The following is a 21,948-nucleotide window of genomic DNA, read 5'->3' on the forward strand; positions in this document are numbered from 1 at the left end:
GCAAACTTCCGTGAAGGAGCAATCTCCATCGCAGGATAAAAGCTCAGTGTGAAGGAGCCCCAGGTTATGACCTAGAAGTGCAGGGATTAGCCACTTGTAGGCCAAAACATCTGGAGGGCTACAACTCATCATTGGCTATGCTGTCTAGGGCTGATGGGAGTTACAGGTCAAAATATTCGAAGGGCCACAAGTTGCCCACTCCTGTTATAGTGGTCCCAACCCACCAGTTGAAGACCAATGGCCTGGAAGGAAGAAACAGCGGCAAAGAATCCCAGTGCTTATTGCTCCTAAAGCAGGGGTGGGAAACATGTAGCCCTCCAGATGTTGTTGGACTGCAACTCCCATCAGCCCAAGCCAGCATAATCAACAGTGAAGGGTGATGGGAATTGTGGTTCAACAACATCTGGTGGGCAACATGTTCCCCATGCAAGTCCTAAAGGGCCCAAACTTCACAGTTCTCTGTCCTCTTCTCATTTTATTTATTTATTTATTTATTTATTTATTAAATTTATTAATCTAATTTAATAGATTCTACATTCTATTACATACTACATTCATTGCTGTTTAGGCACATATTAGCCACCTTACCTAGTTTCTACCCTGACAGCAGTGATCTGGCAGGAGCTGGGGTGTGCCTCCAAGTCCCAGATGCTCCAGCAGGCTCTCTTATAGGAGATGGAGGGCTCTTAGAGGCTGAATGACTTAAGTGCAGACAGAGCACAGGGTGACGGAGGTAGCCAGTCCTTTTTAGGGATGGAAATTATTTTGCATTTGAATACACACCAAACTAATTCGCACTTCCTAAACAAATAGATGAACTGGAATGCAATTACCCTTCAGTTTTTTCACTTCTCTGAATTTTGCGATGCAGTTCTCCAATGGAAAAAAATGCATACAAAAATGCATACATTAGGGGACATTACTCCTAATGCATGCCTTTCTGTAAGCAATGTATACAAAATTGCATACACTGGGATTAGTGCATACAAAAATGGGTATTTTGGAAGAAATGCCTACAAATATGCGGACTTTTCATTTTCATGTGGATTTCTGATTAAAGGCAAAGCAAACAGATGCAGAAATGGGATGCAAGGCACTTGTGCTTCAGGTAGTTTGAAACTTCTGGGAACTGAAACAGAGGGATTTGCCCATCCCTAGTCCAGTTAAAGAACCACTTGCTGGGTGGTGGTGGAGTGGGGGGAAGAAGAGCTGGGTCATGGATATGGGGCAGTGCAGGGGTCAGGGACCTGTGGCAGCCCAGAGCTTGCTAGACTCCAACTTGCACCAGGCCCAGCCAGCATCATTAATAGTCAGAGATGATGGGAGACATAGTCAAGCAACATCTTGTGGGCCACAGGATGTAGGACTCAAACAGCTCCTGGTAGCAAAAATGTTTCCAAGCCCGATTCATGGTGCTGGTTTTAACTTATAAAGCCTTACACAGCTTGGGACTGGTCTACTGATGGAGTGCCTCTCCTGGCACGAACCTACCAGTACGCTACATTCATCATCTAAGGCCTCCACCAGGTGCCTCCTCCAAGAGAGGCTTGGAAGGCGGCTACAAAGGAGAGGGGCCTTCTCGGTGGTGGCTCCCAATTATGGAATGATCTCCCCAATGAGGCCCACCTGGTGCCAACATTGTTATCTTTTCGGTGCCAGGTTAAAACCTTCCTCTTCTCTCATATGATGAGGTTTTAATCAGGTCCTGGATTTTTCTTATTGTTGATTGTTTAACATTGTTTAGATACATGTGTGTCTCTGTGTGTGCTTTCTCTTTATATGTTTATATGTAAATAGTTTTTCTACTATGTCTAATGCATTTTTTAAGGTTTTTAATCTTCGTAAACTGCCCAGAGAGCTTTGGCTATTGGGTGGTATAGAAATGTAATAAATGAAATCAAATGAAAACAAAACAAAACACCCTGGTTCAAGCTAATTTCTGCTGAAGAAAACGTTGACTTTAATTAAGGACCAGGGATCCAGTTCCCTCTCTCCCATATAGTGGCCTCCCAGCAAAATGTTTCTAAGCTTAAGCTATAGCGGAACCATGAAATCATAAAACGTTCTGCTTTTTCATCCAGTCGCCTTATGGCTTTGCAGGAAGACGAGAGATCAAATAAATGGAAGAAGCAAGACATTTGCATTGGTAGCACCAAAGCCTGTGCTTTTCCAGGGCTGATCAGCTCTTACAACAAATTCATCATCTCCTTTGCGGAGGATGAAGCAGGTAAGGCTTGTTGCTGTCTCTTTGCCTAGGAAACAGGCTTCTTTATTTTAGTTAGTAAGTGAAGTCAAACACAGGGAGCGTTTCCAGCTTTTGGTAGAAGAAGTCTTCAGTCAACAGCTGCGGCCGCAGTTCACAGCACAAAGTGTGGCGAGGTAGTGTATGGATTTGCCTAGTTACTAACAGTGCTTAGGTGGGTGCCAGCCCCCATCCAGCAACAATAACCTGTGATTATTGTACCAATGAAATTGGGTGAGGTGTGTGTGTGATTGTTAATCATATCATCAGTGTAACATGTAGTAAGGCCCTGAGTCAAAGTGAGATGGTCACCTCAGGCAGCTGACTTAGGGTGACCTGAAAGGGCAGCAGATTGTTAGTTATTTAATTTATTATTGTTGTATTTTTACTGCCACGGTGGCAGAGAGGCGCCTGTGGGGAATTTTTGCCAATTGCTGCTGGACATTTAGTTTCACAGTGGTTCTTGTGGTCCCTCCTTAAATTTAAAACCCCCCAGCAGAACCTAGTCCATTATTTAAAGGTGACTCAGGGAAGATATTTTGCTCTCTGAGGCAAAGCAGAAATTGGCAGAAAATCCCACAGGTGCCTCTCCACCACCCTGGCAAGAAAAATACAACAATAATAAGTTAACTAACTAACAATTTGCTGCCCTTTCAGGTCACCCAAAGTCAGCTGCCTGAGGTGTCCATCTCACTTTGCCTAGTGGTAGGGCTGGCCCTGACTCAGGGCCTGACTACGTGTGTCATTGATGATGTGATTAACAATCACATCATTAAAAAGATTTAAAAATAAATACTAGGCGCAAGGGGTGGGGAGGAATAATTGTTGGCACTGTCTCACATGGGAAGGGGAGATTTAAGCTTTCCCTCCCCAGCAGAGATCTCAGTAAAAATTGTACCCACCCCCATGTGGCAATTAGCATTAGGAAGAAATTTCCCATTGGCTTAAACCTCCCCTAATCATGTTATTAGTGTCATGTGTACCTTGGCCCTAAGCAGGATGTGTTAGAGGTTTCCAAAATTATGCATGGTGTGGAGAAAGTGGATAAACAGAGAGAAGTTTTCTTCCTCTCTGATAATGCTAGAACTTGAGGTCATCCAACGAAACCGATAGGCAGAAGATTCAGGACAGACAAAACGACGTCCTCCTTCACATAATGCTCTTATGATTTATGGAATTAGCTGCCACAAAATGTGATAATGGCCCTGGGCTGACCCAAGACATTTTGCTACCTGAGGCAACGATGTTGCCCCCTCCGTTCCACATTCAGACCAGCTGGACTAGCAGTTAAACCTTATTTCAACACTGACAATGAGATTGTGTCCTCCACCACATCTGAGGGCAGCAGGCTAGTTTAGGGGTCCAGGAGAGGCTGTATATCATACTGTCCTCTAAGACAGAGGAATGGCCAGGGGGCTCAGGACAAATGCCCGGGTGGGATGGGGAGCGCTGCTATTTCTGTGTCTGCCACCTGAGCTGTTTGCCACACTCTGCCTAATGGTGGGGCCGGCCCTCTGATGGCCACTAGCTTGGATGGTTTGAAAAAGGGATTAAACAAAATCATGGAGGATGGGAATATCAATGAACCTCCCTATTCAGAGATATTATGCACAGCCGAATGCCACGTTGCTGGGGTGCAATAATACCTTTATGCCCTGCTTGAGGACCTCCCAGAGACATCTGGTTACAGGAGGCTGGACTGCATGCACCATTGGTCTGATTCAGCAGGGATCTTTGTACGTTCTTATTAGATCAGCCCTGCTCAGCTTGCATCCAGTCAAGCCAAATGCAACTTAACCATATCATGTATGGTGTCCTACCACCGGCTCAAAACATCCTGTTTTTGTGGCTGCCTGGAATTGCAGAAATGGGGGAATGGCAGAGAAATAGTTAGGTACTTGGCAAGCTACTTCACATGGCTGCGTTTAGCTTGGTGGGTCGGAATTTGGACCAGGCTGGATTATATTGAGGTAGTGCAATATATCAACTGTTGGTTCATGTTGTGCAGTTTCATGTTCCTGGCTTCCCCCTTTCCTTCTGTTGTCTCCAGGCGAGCTCTATTTTATGGCTACGTCATACCCCAGTGCATATGCCCCTCATGGTGCTCTCTACAAATTTGTGGATCCTGCAAGGTTGGTACTTTTTCAAGTCCTAGCATGTCCTTGCTTTGCTGATTTACTTTTGAAAAACACTACACCATCAGTTTCTTCCAGGGCACCAGTAACAGCAGGAACAAATGATGTACACAATCTGATTTCAGTTTTACGTATGAAACCTGCTGGAATGTGTTTCTGGGAAGCTGCAGTTTCTTGCCTGGTGTGTTTATTCTGTGAACCTCACTCTGCATTTGCAGACCGGGAAGGCAACCTGGTGCCCTCCAGAGGTTTTGGACTACAACTCTCATAAGCCTCAGCCAGCATGGCCAGTGGTTGGGGATTATCTGAGTTGTAGTCCAAAACTGGAGAGGTGCCGGGTTGTCCCTATTTAAAGCAATAGGACTAAATTAATTAATTAATCCAATTAAATGGACAGGCATTGGCTAGCTTAAAGGGATGTGTACATTAGGCTTTCCAAAAAGGATAGGAAAACCAGGCCCAAAATATTTGTTATGATAATTCAAAGAACATTTTTCCTGGTTTTAAAAAAACAAAGAAAAACAAAACACTCATCGGTTAAGGTACTCAGAAGAGGAAAAGAGGCAGCATATAAATGTAATAATATTTTTTTAAAAATAGGAGTTTCAGGTTCAGCAACTATTTGTCCACTCAAAATACCTCCGCCCCCCCCACCCCAAGTTCATTTTCTCCCGAAAGAGGAAAAGATGCAGAAACCTTGTATCTTTTCCCCTGCGGTTGTGAATGAAACTTTTTTTGCGGGGGGGGGGGGGATGATTTTCCAGAGACAAACAGCCAGCAAAGAAGTAGCCCTTCCCTTTGCACTAATCCTCCACTCACCCTAGAAGCCACCTGCAGCTGCTTTTCATCAAAACCAAAACCAATCCTGTTAGGGAAAGCAATCCCAGAACTGCACGGTACATGGAAGAACAGTTGAAAATAAAGTGGCAAAGGGACTAAAAACATTTAGTCATTTACAAGGACAAGCCACAATGCAATCTTGTTTTAATGTCCTGAATAAATAATTTGTGCTCTTCAAAGCCACAACAGAGACATAAGGCTCCTTCACACCAGGCTTTTATCGTGCAATTGATATTGCGCCTTCACGGAAGTTTGCGGGCTCTTTACATGATGCTGTGATCATCCAAGGCATCTCCTGCACTAAATGCCCTTTGTTCCGTTTTTAAATTGATTGCATATAATGAGCTATCAAATTACCCCATTGTGCTCCGCTTGAGTTTCCTCTGTCAAAAGACAAAAAGCGGGAAGAAGAGGAGCGAGATCAATGAAAGATAATGGAAGACTTGGATATGGGGAGAAGGAGGGGGAAGGAGAGGAGGGGAAGGAAGTGCGTGTAAAGTGAGTCCGTTGTGTTCCTGCATTTAAAATGGAAGCAGAAAGCCCCGTTTTAAATGCAGGATTTTAGGCTGGTGTAGAGATGCCTATAGGAAGCTATGGTTCATCTAGCCCAGTATTATCAACACTGACTGGCAGCAATGGCTCTGCAGGGTTTCAGGCAGGATTCTTTCCTAGCCCTGCCTGGAGATGCTGGGGATTGACCCTGGGACTTCTGTGTGCAAAGCCAGGGATCTGCCACTGAGCCACAGCCCTCCCCTTTTCAGTCTTTGCCTATCTGTCAGTCAAGCGACCCTGGAGCAACAAAATGCTTCATGTTCACTATTTTCGAAACAGCCCTTCTTTTGTTCCAGTATAGTCAGGGTCTGTTCAATATTCTGTTCTACTCACTGTCTTCAAGTTGATTAGCCATCTCTCCCTAAAGAAGCATTTAATACTATATTTATTTTATATCCCACCTTTACTCAAAGGAGTTCAGGGATAACATGCATGGTTCTACCATCTCCAATTTTATCCTTACCACAACCCTGTGAGGTAGGTCATGCTGAGAGATAGTGACTGGCCCAAAGGCAGCCAGTGAGATTCATGGCTGAGTGGCGACTTGAACCTGGGTCTCTCCAGTCTCCTGACTATGCTAGAGTCTCTTTTAAAAAAAGCAAAGAATGGCCAGTGCTATGAGAAGCAAAATATGTTCAGAAACATGGCTATGGTATAAATTCTTCTTTGATAACATAGCAAATAAAATACCACTTAGGCTACAATCCTTAACCCACTTCCCTGCAGGTGTCAGGGTGGACACTGAGCCCATAGAATCCCAGAGTAGTTCTGATTCTGAGGAAGAGCAGTTGCTTCTGGGAGAGGAGCGCGCTCCTCTTTCCCAGGGCCCACAGCTGACGGAGATTCCTCCCACCAGCATTCCTAGATTAGAAAGCAGTCCAGGGAGTGACCGAGCAGAGATAGCAGACTTGGTGGATGCGCGACGCAGATGCAGAGAGCGGCGCCAGATGGAGGGCGCGGAAAGGAGGCGCAGTGCCCGGTTGGCGCGCAAACAACGGCTGCGCCCCGAGGATCCAAGGGAAAAGGGGAGGGACTCTCCCTAGTCCTTAAGTTCAGGGGTCTGCCAGTAATTCCCTTTCAAACGGGGACCAACTGTTCCAACTTAGGGTATAGGTACTCTGCTGCTCAGATCTAGTTGCTACCTGTAGAGTTGTTAAGTTGTAAAAGAAGAATAAAGCTTTGAAAGGAATCCCTTTGTCTGTGTCTGGACTTGGCTACTGGATTAGACTGAGAGAGGCCTCCAAGGAGCCCTTGACAGCAGGTAAGCCCTTTTGAACTCAGTGGGGCTTGTTCTTGAGTAAAGATGTATAGGATTGCACTGTTAATTCATTAACTGCAGACCGAACATGTACATTTTAAATTGGATACATACCTGGCAAAATGATGCTCAGCATTTCTGCCATTGTTACAATGAACATTTGTACCTTTCTTGATTCAAGCCCTGCATTCAAGCTAATTTTCCAGTGAACAGCTACATTGCAGCCTTTAGTTAAGATAAGTTACTGTCTTCAGGAAGAGCATTTCTACACCAGGCTAAAATCCTGCTTCCATTTTAAATGCAGGGTCATGATGGGATGCCTTTACATGTGCTTCCTTTCCCCCCTTCCCCCTTCTCTGCATGTTCTATATGTTTCATTATACAGCCACTAGACAGCACTGTAGTCTAGCTCCTTAATTGCGGGATTTCTCTTTTCATGAGGAATCATAGAATAGTAGGGTTGGTAGGGGCCTATAAGACCATTGAGGCAGGAATCTAAGTCAGAGCATCCTTGACAGATGGCTGTCCAACTTCAGCTTGAATGCCTCCAGTATGGGAGAGCCCACTACCTCCCTAGGGAATTGGTTCCATTGTCCAATTACAGGTTACAGAGCATTGGGAAACTCAATGTTCTGTAATTTGATAGCTCATTATCTCTGATCTTTTAAAAATAACAGTAATTTAGTGCGGGAGACGCCCTGGAGGTTGACAGTGTCATGTAAAGCACCCTCAAACTTCCGTGAGTAACCATTCTCAATAGCAGGATAAAAGCCCATGTGGAGATGCCCTAAGTATCACCTAATATAATGTGTAGTGCAATAGTATTTAGGGCACAATCCTATGCATGTTTAGACAGAAGAGTCCTACAACTCCTAGCATTCCTTAGCCAGCCATGCTGGTTGGGGAATGCTGGGAGTTATAGGACTTTTTTCTGTCTAAACATGCATAGGATTGTGCCCTTAATGGGTTAAGATGGTCTGCAGTGCTCAGATTAAAGTAGTAGTTATAATTGCTGTGGGGCATGGAAGGCTGTTCTTATACCACTGATGGGAAGAAGAGACCATGCAAACTGCTATGCCTGAAGTTATATCACCTCTCTTGTATGTCCACAGCGAATGCTTCCAATGATTACCAGTGGGAATCTTACCAATTCGTGATAAGTGGAATTATAACAACTCCCTAGAGGCTTAGATGCAACCAGTGGTTGCAACTGCATGTCTCAAGCAGATGTTGGTGGTGCACAGTGGTGATTAGTTGCTCCCCCCCATGTGAGGTTCCCATGAAACTTCCCCCACAGTAATTTTGTACTTCAAAAAAAGGGGGTTTCCTTTAAAAAACACCACCACCCACACAGTAAAGCAACAAATGAACGGATGAAGGCACAAACATCCCTAAAACTCTTTTTTTAAAGGGTGCGACAGTAGTTGGCAAATGGTTTGCATGCAGAAGTCCCAGGTTCAAGATCTGCTATCCACACAGTTAAAGGATCTCAGGTAGAAACGTCTGGCAAAGAACTCTGCCTGAGACCTGGAGAGCTGCTGCCAATCAGAATGCATAATACTGGTTTAGATGGACAAATGGAGACTTGATATAAGGAAATTTTATACATTCAACAACAGCAAAAGCAGACCTCCCCCAGCCCTGAATGAAGCAGGGAGGGAGAAGATTGACAGCTGAGCCAGTGTCAAGCTGTGTGTCAGCATCCAGCACGCTGGGGCATTTGAAGTTCCCACCAGGGCTGACCCTGGCCCTCCCCACCCCTAGCACTCAGTCCCATTTTCCCCTCTCCGACAGCACTACTGCAGCTTCCATACTCCCTCCCATGCTTGCAGGCTTACCTTTGGTGTCACTGTAATGGTCCCTTCCAGGTCCCTGGCCTATTAAAGTGCCACCACCAGGTAAACCTGCAAGTGAGTGAGGGGGAGGTCGGGGTCTGCTCCACCACTATGCAGCGGTGCTATAATTGGGCTTGAAGCCAAGCAGATGCTTGGCTCTGGGCCATAGGAAAGTAAGAGCCCTGTTGGATCAGACCAAGGCTCCATCTAGTCCAGCATTCTGTTCACTCAGTGGCCAAACCACTGCCTGTGGGAAACCTACAAGCAGGACATGAGCAGAACAGCACCCCCTGCCCAAGTTCCCCAGCAACCAGTGTACAGATTGATTAATTAATTAATTAATTACATTTCTATTCTGCCCAATAGCCAAAGCTCTCTGGGCGGTTCACAACACTTCATAGAATCATGGGGTTGGAAGGGGCCTACAAGACCATCAAGCCCAACCCCCTGCTCAATGCAGGAAGCCTGATTCCCAGGCGGTCTCCCATCCCAGTACTAACCAGGGCTGACCCTGCTTACGAGATCAGGCATATCAAGCCCTTTGCTCATTGAAACCATAAAGTACAGTATGAGGTACATTATACAAAAGTAAAGTATAAAACTACAGTATAAACTGAAGTAAAAACCAGAATAAAACCTAGCAGCAATGCAGAGATTTAGGCCTTCCCCACACAAGTGACTGGCTACTCATGGAAGTTTGCAGGTCCTTTACATGATGTCGTCAGCCTCTGTGCCTTCCCCCCATAATCTTGCTTTAAAACAGATCAGAGATAATGCACTATTTAAAATTATCACGGGATATCCCCGGTGTGTAAAGTCGGCATTGTACTGTAATACAGCCACTAGATGGCGCTGTTTCATTGAACCTTATGGAGCATTGCCGGGAGGGGAAGTTTTCAATTACAAATCACATGGTCCCCATCTAAGGAGCCTGTCATGAATGTGGAAGTCCTCCAGAAGAAAAAAGGCTAGTAAGAATTGATGCTTTTGAACTGTGGTGCTGGAGAAGACTCTTACGTGTCCCCTGGACTGCAAGGAGGTCAAATCAGTCCATCCTAAAGGCAATCAACCCTGAGTGCTCATTGGAAGGACAGATACTGAAGCTGAAGCTCCAATATTTTGGCCACCTAATGCGAAGAGAAAACTCCCTGGAAAAGACCCTGATGCTGGGAAAGATTGAAGGCAAAAGGAGAAGGGGACGGCAGAGGATGAGATGGCTAGATAGCATCACCGATGCAGTGAATATGGACTTGAGCACACTCCGGGAGAGAGCGGAGGACAGGAAGGCCTGGCGTGCTATGGTCCGTGGGGTCACAAAGAGTCGGACACGACCTAACGACTGAACAACAACAAAAAGAGAAACCCTTAGAAGACAGTAACAGATTTAAAACAACAGAGCATATGGTCTCTGATAGTGGAGGTAGCATAGACCCATCAGGACTGGTAGCCATTGATAGCCTTCTCCATCAGGAATTTGCCTAGCCCCTTTTAAAGGGTCCATTACAGTGCAGCACCCACTGGCTAGGTCAGTTAGGGCGGAGGAGGGCGAGCCTGGTGGCTGCAGCAGCACCACTGAGGGCCCCAGTGGTGCTGGGCACTGGGGGAGCACTGAGGGAAGCCTGCCCAGTCCCCCCAATCATCTGGAGCCAGGCTTGGCTAGCGTTCAGTTGGCCGGTATGCACATCCCCTTTCAGGTATGTTGAGCTCTCGTCTTCTATTAAGTCTGTTTTCACACAGGCTTCCCCAACCTGGCATTCTCCAATTGTATTGGACTACCAGGCCCATCATCCCCGGCCAGCATGGTTCTGCTGGCTGGGGAAGAGGGGAGCTGTAGCTCAACACATCCAGCAGCCACTAGGTTGGGAAAGGCTGCTGTGGGGAATTCTGTGCCCAAGGAAATCTGGCTTGCAGGGGACCCTGGGCCATCCACAGTGCGGAATGCAGACAAAAATGCATCTTTGTACTTATGTTAGTTTGTATTTATTTTGAAGCTGAGACTGACCGTAGAATTTGGCTGAAATTCAGGAACCAGTCTAGCACAAACAAGAAAGCTGTTGACAGAGGTTAAAGTGTCAGAGCTTCCAAGTAATAGCAGAGCACATTAACAACAACAACAGCAAATAATATTCTCCAGTTCTCTAGCTCCTTTTTTCAAAGGATATCCAAAAGGCTAATGTATTAAGCATTGCTTACACTCCTAAGTAAGGAAGCACTGATCACATGTTCCAGAGAAACTAAGTCATCTCTAAAGTTATATAGCAGCGGTGAGCAATCTTTTTTCTGGCAAGGGCTGCATTCACTTATGGGCAATTTGTTGGAAGCTGCAGGCTGGCAGTGGGCGGGGCTGAAGCCAACGATGGGCAAGGCCAGATTCAAAGGTGAGTGGGGCCACCCCCTTCTCTCTCTCTCTGTGTTCCTGCCACCCCCTTCTCTGTGTGTGTGTGTTCCTGCCACCCCCTTCTGTGTGTGTGTGTTCCTGCCACCCCTACTCTCTCTCTCTGTTCCTGCCACCCCTTCTCTGTGTGTGTGTGCGTGCGCGTGTGCGCATGTGTGTTCCTGCCACCCCCTTCTGTGTGTGTGTGTATGTGTGTTCCTGCCACCCCTACTCTCTCTCTCTCTCTCTGTTCCTGCCACCCCTTCTGTGTGTGTGTGTGTTCCTGCCACCCCTTCTCTCTCTCTCTCTCTCTCTCTCTCTCTGTGTTCCTGCCACCCCTACTCTCTCTCTCTCTGTTCCTGCCACCTATTCTGTGTGTGTGTGTGTGTTCTTCCCACCCCTACTCACTCTCTCTTTGTTCCTGCCATCCTCTCTCTCTCTCTCTCTCTCTCTCTCCCTCTCTCTCTCTCCCCCTCTGTCTGTGTATGTGTGTTCCTGCCACCCCTACTCTCTCTCTCTCTCTCTCTCTCTCTCTCTCTCTCCCTCTCTCTCTCTCCCCCTCTGTCTGTGTATGTGTGTTCCTGCCACCCATACTCTCTCTCTCTCTCTCTCTCTCTCCCTCTCCCTGCCACCCCTTTTCTCTCTCTATTCCTGCCACCCCTTCTGTGTGTGTGTGTGTTCCTGCCACCCCTACTCTCTCTCTCTGTTCCTGCCACCCCTTCTGTGTGTGTGTGTATGTGTTCCTGCCACCTCTACTCTCTCTCTCTCTGTTCCTGCCATTCTTACTGTGTGTGTGTATGTGTTTGTGTGTGTTCCTGCCACCCCAACTCTCTCTCTCTCTCTCTCTCCCCCTGCCACCCCCTCTCTCTGTTCCTACAACTCCTTCTCCCGCCCTCCCTCCTTTCCTCTTCCTTCCCACTGAGCAGGCTGCTGGGGAAGGGGCAGATCCCTCTTGCCAGAGGTCTGAACTGATTGCTTGCAGAGAGCTTTGAAAATCAGGCCAAGGACCGCATGAGGCCCTAGGGCCACAGGTTGCTCACCCTTGTTTTATAAGAAATCCAGGAGATTGGGCTGTATTTGTACCAGGGCTATTGTCAAAGGTTGGCCTGGCTGGGCACATGCCAAGGGCCCACACCTTATCATGGGGCCCCTCAACCTGTTCTTCTTCAGCACTGCAAGCCGCTTGTTCTCCCACCTTTCGCTCTGGCCAGGAGGGAGTGAGCAAGCAAGCAAACAGCAGTACTGCTAAAGAGTACTGCTAGCTGCCACTGCCTGCTTGCTCACTGGCTTTCTGCTTGGGAAGCAGTCAGAAAAGAGGAGGAAGAGAAACATCAGCAGCTGGTGACAGTGATGGTGTTGGCTGGCTGAGTGAACTGGGCCCATGGGGGGTGCCTTGCCCAAGGGCCCCCCCAAACCAGGAGCCAGCATTGATGTGTACAATTGATTCCCTGCACGCCAGATGGCTTCTGCAGGATGCACGGCCAACACATCCAATCTGTAGCATGTGCCCACATGTGTTGCTTTTAAATATGCTGCTACTCACCCTCCGCCACTGGAATATAGAAGCTAAAATATGCACAAATCAGTAAATGCTGTGGCCCATGGAGGAGCTTTTGCCATCTGTTGTAGCCACGTGCCCCACCTCTTCAGCCCATGACCCATGGGCTGAAGACCTCTGCTTCAGTGGGTTTGTGTACCACACTTGGGACAGGGAACTGCTGATGGGCAGCCACTGTCACAACTTCTGCAGTATAAAAACCACAAAGTTTTCAAAGAAGAAGAAGAAGAAGAAGAAGAAGAGAGAACAGGAACTCATCACAGCCAAATGACATGCTACATTATTCATGCTTTTTAAAAGCATGCTTAAATTGGCCACTTTTATTTTGAAGAAAAGAAGCTGCAGGGTTCAGTACCAGTTTTGTGCCGAAATCACCCCTGACCCCACTCCTATTTGGCCCTGAAGGTGCAGCTCACTGCGAAACAGATGAAATGAGTTTTTTCCCCAGGAGAAAGTGGAGACCCATATACGTCTTGGTCACAATGAATATTACAGCTCCAATTACTTTAGCAGAGCAATGCAAAGACACAAAAGCAGCCATGTGACATGCAGACCTCATTTATGGGACATATGAATCAGCAATCCTTTCACATACAAATTACTTTGTTTTTGTACAAAGTGAATACTTTGTATTTTCACCCCTAACTGAAACCCTGCGTGTGGAAATGAACCAATCCAAGAATTCCCAGCCAGCATGGCCAGTGATGGAAGTTGCAGTCCCACACATCTGGAGGGTGCCAAGCTGGGGAAGGCTGGAATAGGATATTGCTCCAAAGATAGAATCATAGATTCATAGAATAGTAGGGTTGGAAGGGGCCTACAAGGCCATCGAGTCCAACCCCCTGTTCAACGCAGGAATCCAAGTCAGAGCATCAAGGTTAATCAAGAGCATCAAGATAAATTCAAGGTTTCCCTGCACCCTCCGACCCCTTGCAGGCTCATGACTTAGCAGGAAGACTAGTGCAGTCCATCTGCCTCTAGGGAACTGCCCCCCAAACAAAATCTGCTCTTAGATGCCCACATGTGGTTTGTGTGACTGAATCTATTTTTTAGGAGAGCTCCGCCAGGGAAATGTAAGCAGAAGCCTGTTCCAGTGAAAACAAAGAGTAAGCGAATCCCATTTACTCCGCTTGCAAGTAAGTCAATAAGGTTTTTATTCTATTTTTTGTTTGGCCATGTAGTACAAATAGTAAAATACACTGAAAAGTAGGATCTGATGATGGATGAACTAATTTTAAAGCCAAAGGACTAGGGGTGCTTCCAGATGAGACTTTTAACACACCATTGCCTTGCCGCATTCATGGCATTTTATGCGGGAGTCCAGACCTCGTCATATTCCAGTTGTAACCCCCCATGGGCTTTTCCATGTGAGGAATTTATCTTTCCCTACCCACAGTTGTTTACGGGTTCTTTAGCTGGCGTTGGGACTCTCAGGTTTTTCCCCCTGTTCTAAAAGAGCACTTTCCTTTTACAGCAGAGAAAATGTGGTATTTAATTGTTAATGCAAAAGAAACTGCTTTTTTCACTTGTGTATTTGCAGTATTCCGCTATACCACAGTGCCACCTACAGATTACGTAGCAAAAAAGCATGAAAGGAAACTCTTCTCATGTAGTACTCGGATCTCAGTTCTGCAACAAAACCAAAAATAGATACAGCAGATTAACAGCCACTTAACAGCCTCATATAGAAAAGCTCCATGTTTTCCCACCTCTTCTTCCATCTTTTTCCTTGTCTCAGCAAATCTGTTAAGGCAGAAAAGATGGAATTGCTGCACAATGCCTTCTGATTGTTAGTATTAGCAGCCCTCCATCTGGAAACACCCTGGGCAGACACTGTATTAAATAAATACATGTTTGTTTAGATGGATACCCTGCTGTATCCTGAAGACTCAGGGTGGATTTCAAATGCAAACAAATCTCTCCTCACCAGAACAGAATAAAAGTTATTAAAATCCATGTTTTCTAATCTTTGCTAAATTAACCATGCACCCAAAGGCCAATTCAAAGAGGTAGGCCTTATAACGTTTCTCAAAAGTGTTCAGGCATGCGTTCGGTGAGTCTAGAGTAAAGGTAGGAACATTTTTTGGGTAAATGGCCATTTTTGTCAATTGGAGAAATTGTCTCGGCACCACCAAAAAATTATTCCCACGGGAAGTGTGTCTAGTCAGAAAGGATAAGTAACCTGCACAAAAAAATGAGTACAAGACAGAGGTAGGTCTGAGCCCCACAACACACTAAACGGCTCCTTTGAACCTAGAGTTTTCAGCGCCAACAGAAACCTATTTCACAGATGCCAAATGCGTGTGTGTATGGACTCAGAATGCCAGCACGCTGTTTCTATTCCCCATCTTTTGCCCATAACCATTAGTCCAGATAGTATCTTGATAAATGTGTTGCTCATTCATTTACTGATGACACGATGGCATGGATCACACTGTACTTTTCACCAATTCCTTTCTATGTGGGGGAGTGGGGAAAGGGTACCTTTCTCCCTCACCCCCTCCGCTGCGCCTTTCCCACTACAGAGCTCTCCAGATGTCCACAGGTGGGCATGAGATTTGAAGAAGTGTATTCACATAAATGTCAGTGTGAGTAGGTCCTGATCATCAGTCCATTCTCAGATTTTTCTGGGATACAGATTGTGCTGCTCAAGCCTACACACACACACACACACACACACACACACACTCCCAGAGATACTATTTAAATATTATGCCCATCAGTGGTGTAGTGGTACATTTTGAAGTGCAGGCACTCATTGTGATAGTCCCCATCACCAGGCCCTCAACGAGAGGCCCAAAATGCAGGCAACTATGTTGATCCATATCAACAAGCCAGTTCTAGCAGTTTCCATCTCCACCATTTAAGACCAAGCCACCCCCAAATACTTTACGAGCTTTTCTACACGCATTTGTTGTACGCTCATCATTCCCTACTGTTTATGGATTCTTTAGAGCACTTTTTTTTTAGAGCAAGGAAAATGCGGCATTTAATTGTGAAAGTGAAAGAAAGCACGATTTCCTCTTGTGTATTTGCCCTATTCTACTGTACCACAGTGCCACCTAGAGGTTATTTAGCGGAAAAGCAGGAAAGGAAATACTCCTTGTGCAGTGCTCGGATCTCAATTCTGAGACGAAACTGGAAGTAGATGCAGCAGATTAACAGCCTTATGGAGAAAAGCGCTATATTTCAACAGGGAACAATAGATTGCTGCTGGGAAAATTCATCCCTCCACCTCCAGCTGCAGCTAAGCGTAGGGGGAACAAGGAATTCTGAGGGGCTGGCAGATGACATCAGCGTCCCTGCTAATAAAAAAGTCCCTGTGTGCTCTGGCTCTGCTATACCACAGATGCCCATGTGTGGGTGTCTGTCAGATCAGACACCCCCGATAGCTGGAATGGAAAGGTGTGATCTTGTGTGTCCCCCCCACCCCCATCCCCCAAACCAATATCTGTGCTAAGTCAACCTGCTGAAATAGAAACACAGACCTTTTATAATGTATTTTCACAGAGACCGTCCTTGAACTGCTCAACGAAGTTCTTACAACCAGATCCCCCCAAAGAGCCATCAGCAGTACTGAACGACCCCCAACTTCTTTGAGCCACAGATCTACAAAGCCTGCAACATCTCACAAAGATTCTACTAAACGTAAGCCACCGAAGCCTACGAGGTCTGGTAAAAAGCAGCAGACGGCACAAGCCCGGAGAGCCAAGACAAAGCCTGATAGACCAGCGCACAAGGCGAAGGCAGTGACATCTCCTCCAAAGAGGAAAGGCTCCCAGTTAATCAGGGTTGAAAAGAAAGTCCCACGGGTACCAAAACTGAGGTCAGCAACTACAGGGAAATCACAGAAGAAGAAGAGAAAGAAGAGAAAGAAGGGCAGCGTAAGAAGTGCAAACTGAATTTCCAATATGCATCAAAGAATTTTGCAGCATGAATGTAGATGGGATGGCTGGGCGACACATTTTGCTTCCATTTTGCTGTTTGTTAAGAGAGTCAGGTCATTCTGCAGTTTTCACGCACACACGCGCGAACACACACATATGGGAAATATTCCGTCCTGGCGTAAGTAGCTGCTGGACCATTGACTGTGATGGATACAATACATACATTTAACTAGGAGTTTAACTGCCCCCAGATGGTTTCCATGTTGTTGCTTTGCACAAATCTTACTCTGAGGACCATTTAATCTGTTTAAGTCGGCAATCTGGTGACCACTTATTGCAGCGGTGCGACCCTAGTGACTCCGGTGAGGCTACAGCTGTGTAAAGTGGCGATTGATTTGCACCCTCTTTGGGAATTCAATTCCTTGCTGACTTCCTTGGCAAAAAAGCATCGCCAAAAACACATTGAGGTCTAGTTGTGAAGTGCTTTGCGGCATAAAACATTTGAGTACCCCAGTTTGAGAAAAAAGAAAGAGGGTTAGTAGTGGCTGAGCAGCTAGGACATTTTGGCTGTACCTCAAAGGGCTAAACATTCTTACAATTGCTTAGGAGGTTTGCATTTTAACAACAGGGAACAGAATGAACAAAGTTGCCCAGCCTTTATATTCTGATGATACTAATTAGGCAGTTGAATTTATTTTATTAGCTGTAATATTCATTCTGAGAGAGCTGTCTTCTCTCTCGCTCTCTGTTCATTCAATTAAATACTGGAAAAACCAAAAATCAGTGTGTGTGTGTTTGTGTGTGTCTCTGTAGGTATGAAACTCTTGCAAGGCAATAGTTTGTAATCACAAGTATCGTACTTGGGAGTACTTTCCATCACTAAAACATGTACCTCTGGAATGTGTTCAAGATTTTTATCCAAGAACAGTAAATCTTTTCTATCTTACATAATAAGTCAGCCTTCCTCAGCCTAGTGCCCTGCAGATGTTTCGGACTACAACTCCCAGCACTTCTGACCATTGGTCATGCTAGCTGGGGCTGATGGGAGTTGAAGCCCAACACATCTGGAGGCACCAGCTTGGGAGAAGGCTGTAACGCTAAGTGAATTCGTTCTCCAAGGGCTTCTTCACACGGAGCTTTTATCCTGCTATTGAGATTGGTTACTCACGGAGGTTTGTGGGCCTTTTAGATGATGTCATTAACCTCCAGGGTGTCTCCTGCACTAAATAATCTTTATTCCCTTTTTGTAAAGATCAGAGATAATGAGCTATCAAATTGCAGTGCTTCAATTCTGCTTGAGTTCCCTCTGTGAAAAGAGGAAAAGCCACAAGAAGAGGAGCTAGACCACAGCACCATCTAGTGGCTGTATAATGAAACATATGGAAGACTCAGATAAGGGGGAAAAGGAGGGGGAAGTGGGGGGGGAAGTGCATGTAAAGGGAGTCCAGCATGATCCTCCATTTAAAACAGAAGCAGAAAGCCCCATTTTAAATGTGGGATTTTAGAGATTCTGGTGTAGAGATTCTCCAAGTGTGGACCTGTATGTAGCCCAAAGCAGTACTATTCATCCACAAACGACAGCAAACCTGGCGGAACCTGGAGGTTTGAAGAAGTCCAAAAAACCTTTAGGCAAAAATTCCTCTAAAGCCCAAACAGGACTCAGTGGACAGGGAATGGCAGCTGATTGTTGGAGCGGAAAACAACAACAGAAAAACAGGGAGGAGTGGGATGACAAGGAGATTCCCGGAAGACAACCTGGCTGGCTGGAGCTCTGAATGCGGCAGCATTTTGTTATAGATTTGTTCACTCTACCGCGCAACGTCCAACCAACCCCCAATTCAATTACACATTTTTCACGGAGGTTTGTGATTAAGATTCCTAGTATCCACAACACAAAAACAGTCAAACACAGTGGAGTTTGCAATATGATGAGTTCCATCGGTATTTGGATGTGGTGTGGAGAATGTGGATAGGGGGAGACATTTTTCTCCCTCTCTCATAATACTAAAATCCAATAGGGTCATCCCATGAATCTGATTGGTGGAAGATTCAGGACAGATAAAAGGAAGTACTTCTTCACACAGCACATAGTTAAACTATGGGATTCACTACCACAGGGTGTAGTGATGACCACCTATTTAGATGGCTAAATTCATGGAGGAGAAGGCTATCAATGGCTGCTAGTCCTGATGGCTATGTGCTGCCTCCAGTATCCAGTATCAGGGGCAGTATGCAGTACACACACAGGCTGTATACCAGTTGCTGGGGCACTGGGGTGGGAGGGTGTTGTTGCACTCATGTCCTACTTGTGGGTTTCCCACAGGCAGCTGGCTAGCCATTGTGTGAACAGAATGCTGGACTAGATGGGTTCTTGGTCTGATCCAGCTTGGCTCTTCTTACGTTCTTACGAGGGGGCACAAAATACACTCCTTGCCTGGGAGCGTACCTGACGGTGCTTCCAGATGAGTCCTGTAATGTGCCATAACCCTGTCTCGCGCATGGAATTTTACAAGTGGTGGCATCCCTGAAGCGCTAAACAGTGCAGCACAGCAAGGCCTGTTTGTGTGGGCTTCCAGATGAGGCTTTTGCTGTGCATCATTCACAGAATTTTATGGGAGTGGGTGGGTGTCTGAGGTCAAGACATCGACATCTTACACTTCTAGCCCTCCTGTGTTTTCCCACTGATTCTTCTGTCTATTTTTTCTTACTGTGGAAAAGCCGTTACGTAAGAAAACTCAGACTAGCTGCATGATGCCTTTTGATAGTTAATGCTAGCAGCACCCTGTGTAGAGCAGGAAAAAAAATGCACTCGCTGTCCCTTCCCCAGTCCTAAACCTCACTCTCCCATGCTGTCCTAGAGACCTGGCAGGGACTGCAAGGCTCTTTCAGGCTGGCTGGACAGGATCACAACCGTGAGTATGTGTTGGAGGTCCCACCTTTGCTTTCTTAGAATATAGAATAGTTTCTATTTGGATTGCACCAAGGCGGATGGTCCGGCTGGTTGAAAGAACTACTGTTCCCAAGCTTTTTTGAAGGCCTCGTTCTCCTGTGAGAATTCCACAGATTTTATGCAAATCTGTGCAAATTATATACGTTGTTGTTCGTGTCCGACTCTTTGTGACCCCATGGACCATAGCACGCCAGGCCTTCCTGTCCTGCGCTCTCTCCCGGAGCGTGCTCAAGTCCATATTCATTGCAGTGATATGTTCTATGGGGTTTCCTTGGCAAGAATACTGGAGTGGGTTGCCATTTCCTTCTCCAGTGGACCACATTTTGTCAGAACTCTCTGCCATGACCTGTCCGTCTTGGGTGGCCCTGCACGGCATAGCTTATGGCTTCACTGAGTTACGCAAGCCCCTTCGCCACAACAAGGCAGTGATCCATGAAGGGGAGATTATATACAAATCAGTGCTAATTTTATGCAAATCCGTTTCCTCCTGTTTGGTGATGAATTACCACATTTTTGGTGAGACATAATTGGTCAGCCTAACTGCAAGGACAGGGTAAAGTACACCTTGAGCACTATTTTTAGTGGAAAGGCAGGATATAAACCGAATGAATAAATAAGTAAACAAACCAACAAAAACAACGTCGTTTTTGTTATTGCTGCAAAGGGATTAATCCTTCTCTTCCAGTGTAGGTTTTCACTGGTGAGAGCTTATGATTTCTTGCCCTACAGCACCACCAACTGGCTTTAGCTTGGAACAACAGCTGAAACGGCAGCCTGCTACGGTCCTTTCTAACCTCCAGATAAATCAATTTCGGGACGAATGTGATCAATCATAATTGACACTTTTGAAGTAGCCGGTTCAAACGAAAATGCAATCTAAGGTTTGAAAAACACCAACATCCGGCTTTTTGCAGCGGGGCATGAAAAACAATGCCAGCCCCTTCTACGTTTATCAAAAGGCGGAAGTGTTGATTTGCAGCACAGAACATTATCAAGGAGCTTCCAGTCTAAAAAGGTTTTGCACTGAATTATTTTTAGAATAGTTTCTTAAAAAAAAAAAAAGAAGAAGAGGAGAGAAAAGCCTCACGCAGGCCCCAGCGAGGATCGAACTCGCGACCCCTGGTTTACAAGACCAGTGCTCTAACCACTGAGCTATGGAGCCACCTATCAGTTCTGCCTATACAAATGAATGGTACTGTACCACCTCCCTGTATACGTCTAACATCCTATTAGCACTTTTTTTGATGGATGCCGTCCTGAAGACACAATAAATTCCCTTTCTGCCGCATATGGCTTAAAGATCGCATTTCCTGAGGACGTTTTCGGAAGCAAATCTGCTTCTGGGTCTATCTAATGCAATAATCAAAAGACATTTCACAAACAAATCATATGCAACACCTTCTTTTTCTCCTCCTCCTTTTGCAGTTTATTTCCCCCCTGCAATAAAATGAATATTTATTCAATGTCCGCCCCCTCCCCTCCCTCCCCTTAGAGTCAAATACACTTGGGTCGCCAGGGTCCAGCCTTAACATCGACACGTTTTGCAACCCGACCTAATATGAAAAAGAATCTGCAAGTGAATTTGTTCAATTTGACTATTTCAGCTTCCAAGAAAGAGACTGATGTACTCATGTTCACCTGACATGGGGATAGTGTAAAGCCAGAACTAAAAACAACATGCCAAACGTTTTGGCTTGTTTTAGAGACACCTGAGAACAATATTTTAAGACAGAAGCCCTTGAAAAATCATATTATTATTCTCCTCTTAATTCCCAGAACACATCCGGAACAGAACAGGGTGGCCCGAAACACCACCTTAGAAGGAACTCAAATCAAGCAAATTCACCAGTCACATATATCTGCATGGGAGGGATGCATTAAGCCACAAACCTTCCACAGAAACCATGTTTCAGGTACCCATTCCAGGCAATAGTCTGTATTCTTGAAAAAAATGGGCTGTGTGTTACTGGTGAATTTGGTTGATTTGGCTCACTTGGAAGCGGCCGTTCTGGTCCATTTTTCAAGCATGCAGACTATTGCCCAGAACGCGTACCCGAGTGCGGCTTCTGTGGACGTTTTGTGGCTTATTGCATCAGTCCCATGTAGTTATGTGTCAATGGTGAATTTGGTTGATTTGGCTCATTCGGAAGTGGCTGTTCTGAGCCATTTCATTCTGTTCGGGGTGCGTTCTGGGCATTAAGGGGTTAATAATACTATAATTTTTCAAGGCTTTCTGTCCTAAAATATTGTTGTCAGCCTCAGGTGTCTCTAACGCATGCCATAGTGTTTGGCTTTTTTTAAAACAACAACAAAGGGG

The 21,948-nt window shown here is 45.8% G+C and overlaps 1 protein-coding gene and 1 non-coding gene across 3 annotated transcripts in view; one reads left to right on the forward strand and one right to left on the reverse strand.

Annotated features, from left to right (window-relative positions):
- The window catches only part of HHIPL2 (HHIP like 2), a 38,073-nt gene extending 20,617 nt beyond the window's left edge, over nt 1-17,456 (forward strand). The window contains exons 6-10 of one of the 2 annotated variants that reach the window (XM_084828732.1): nt 2,082-2,227; nt 4,293-4,374; nt 13,848-13,930; nt 16,305-16,725; nt 17,336-17,449. In XM_084828732.1, the coding sequence (XP_084684858.1) occupies nt 2,082-2,227; nt 4,293-4,374; nt 13,848-13,930; nt 16,305-16,696 (703 nt within the window). In that variant the 3' untranslated portion in view covers nt 16,697-16,725; nt 17,336-17,449. Of the gene's footprint in view, nt 1-2,081; nt 2,228-4,292; nt 4,375-13,847; nt 13,931-16,304 lie in introns of both variants that reach the window. The other variant, XM_084828731.1, reaches the window with a different exon arrangement.
- Nucleotides 17,457-20,720: 3,264 nt separating this feature from the next.
- TRNAT-UGU (transfer RNA threonine (anticodon UGU)) lies at nt 20,721-20,793 on the reverse strand. Its single transcript has one exon. It is a non-coding gene; the product is annotated as a tRNA-Thr (tRNA).
- Nucleotides 20,794-21,948: the final 1,155 nt, after the last annotated feature.

This window comes from Heloderma suspectum, chromosome 1 (genome assembly GCF_057233095.1).
Source record: "Heloderma suspectum isolate Gila_16-S chromosome 1, 16-S_ref, whole genome shotgun sequence".
Taxonomy (NCBI): Eukaryota; Metazoa; Chordata; class Lepidosauria; order Squamata; family Helodermatidae; genus Heloderma; species Heloderma suspectum.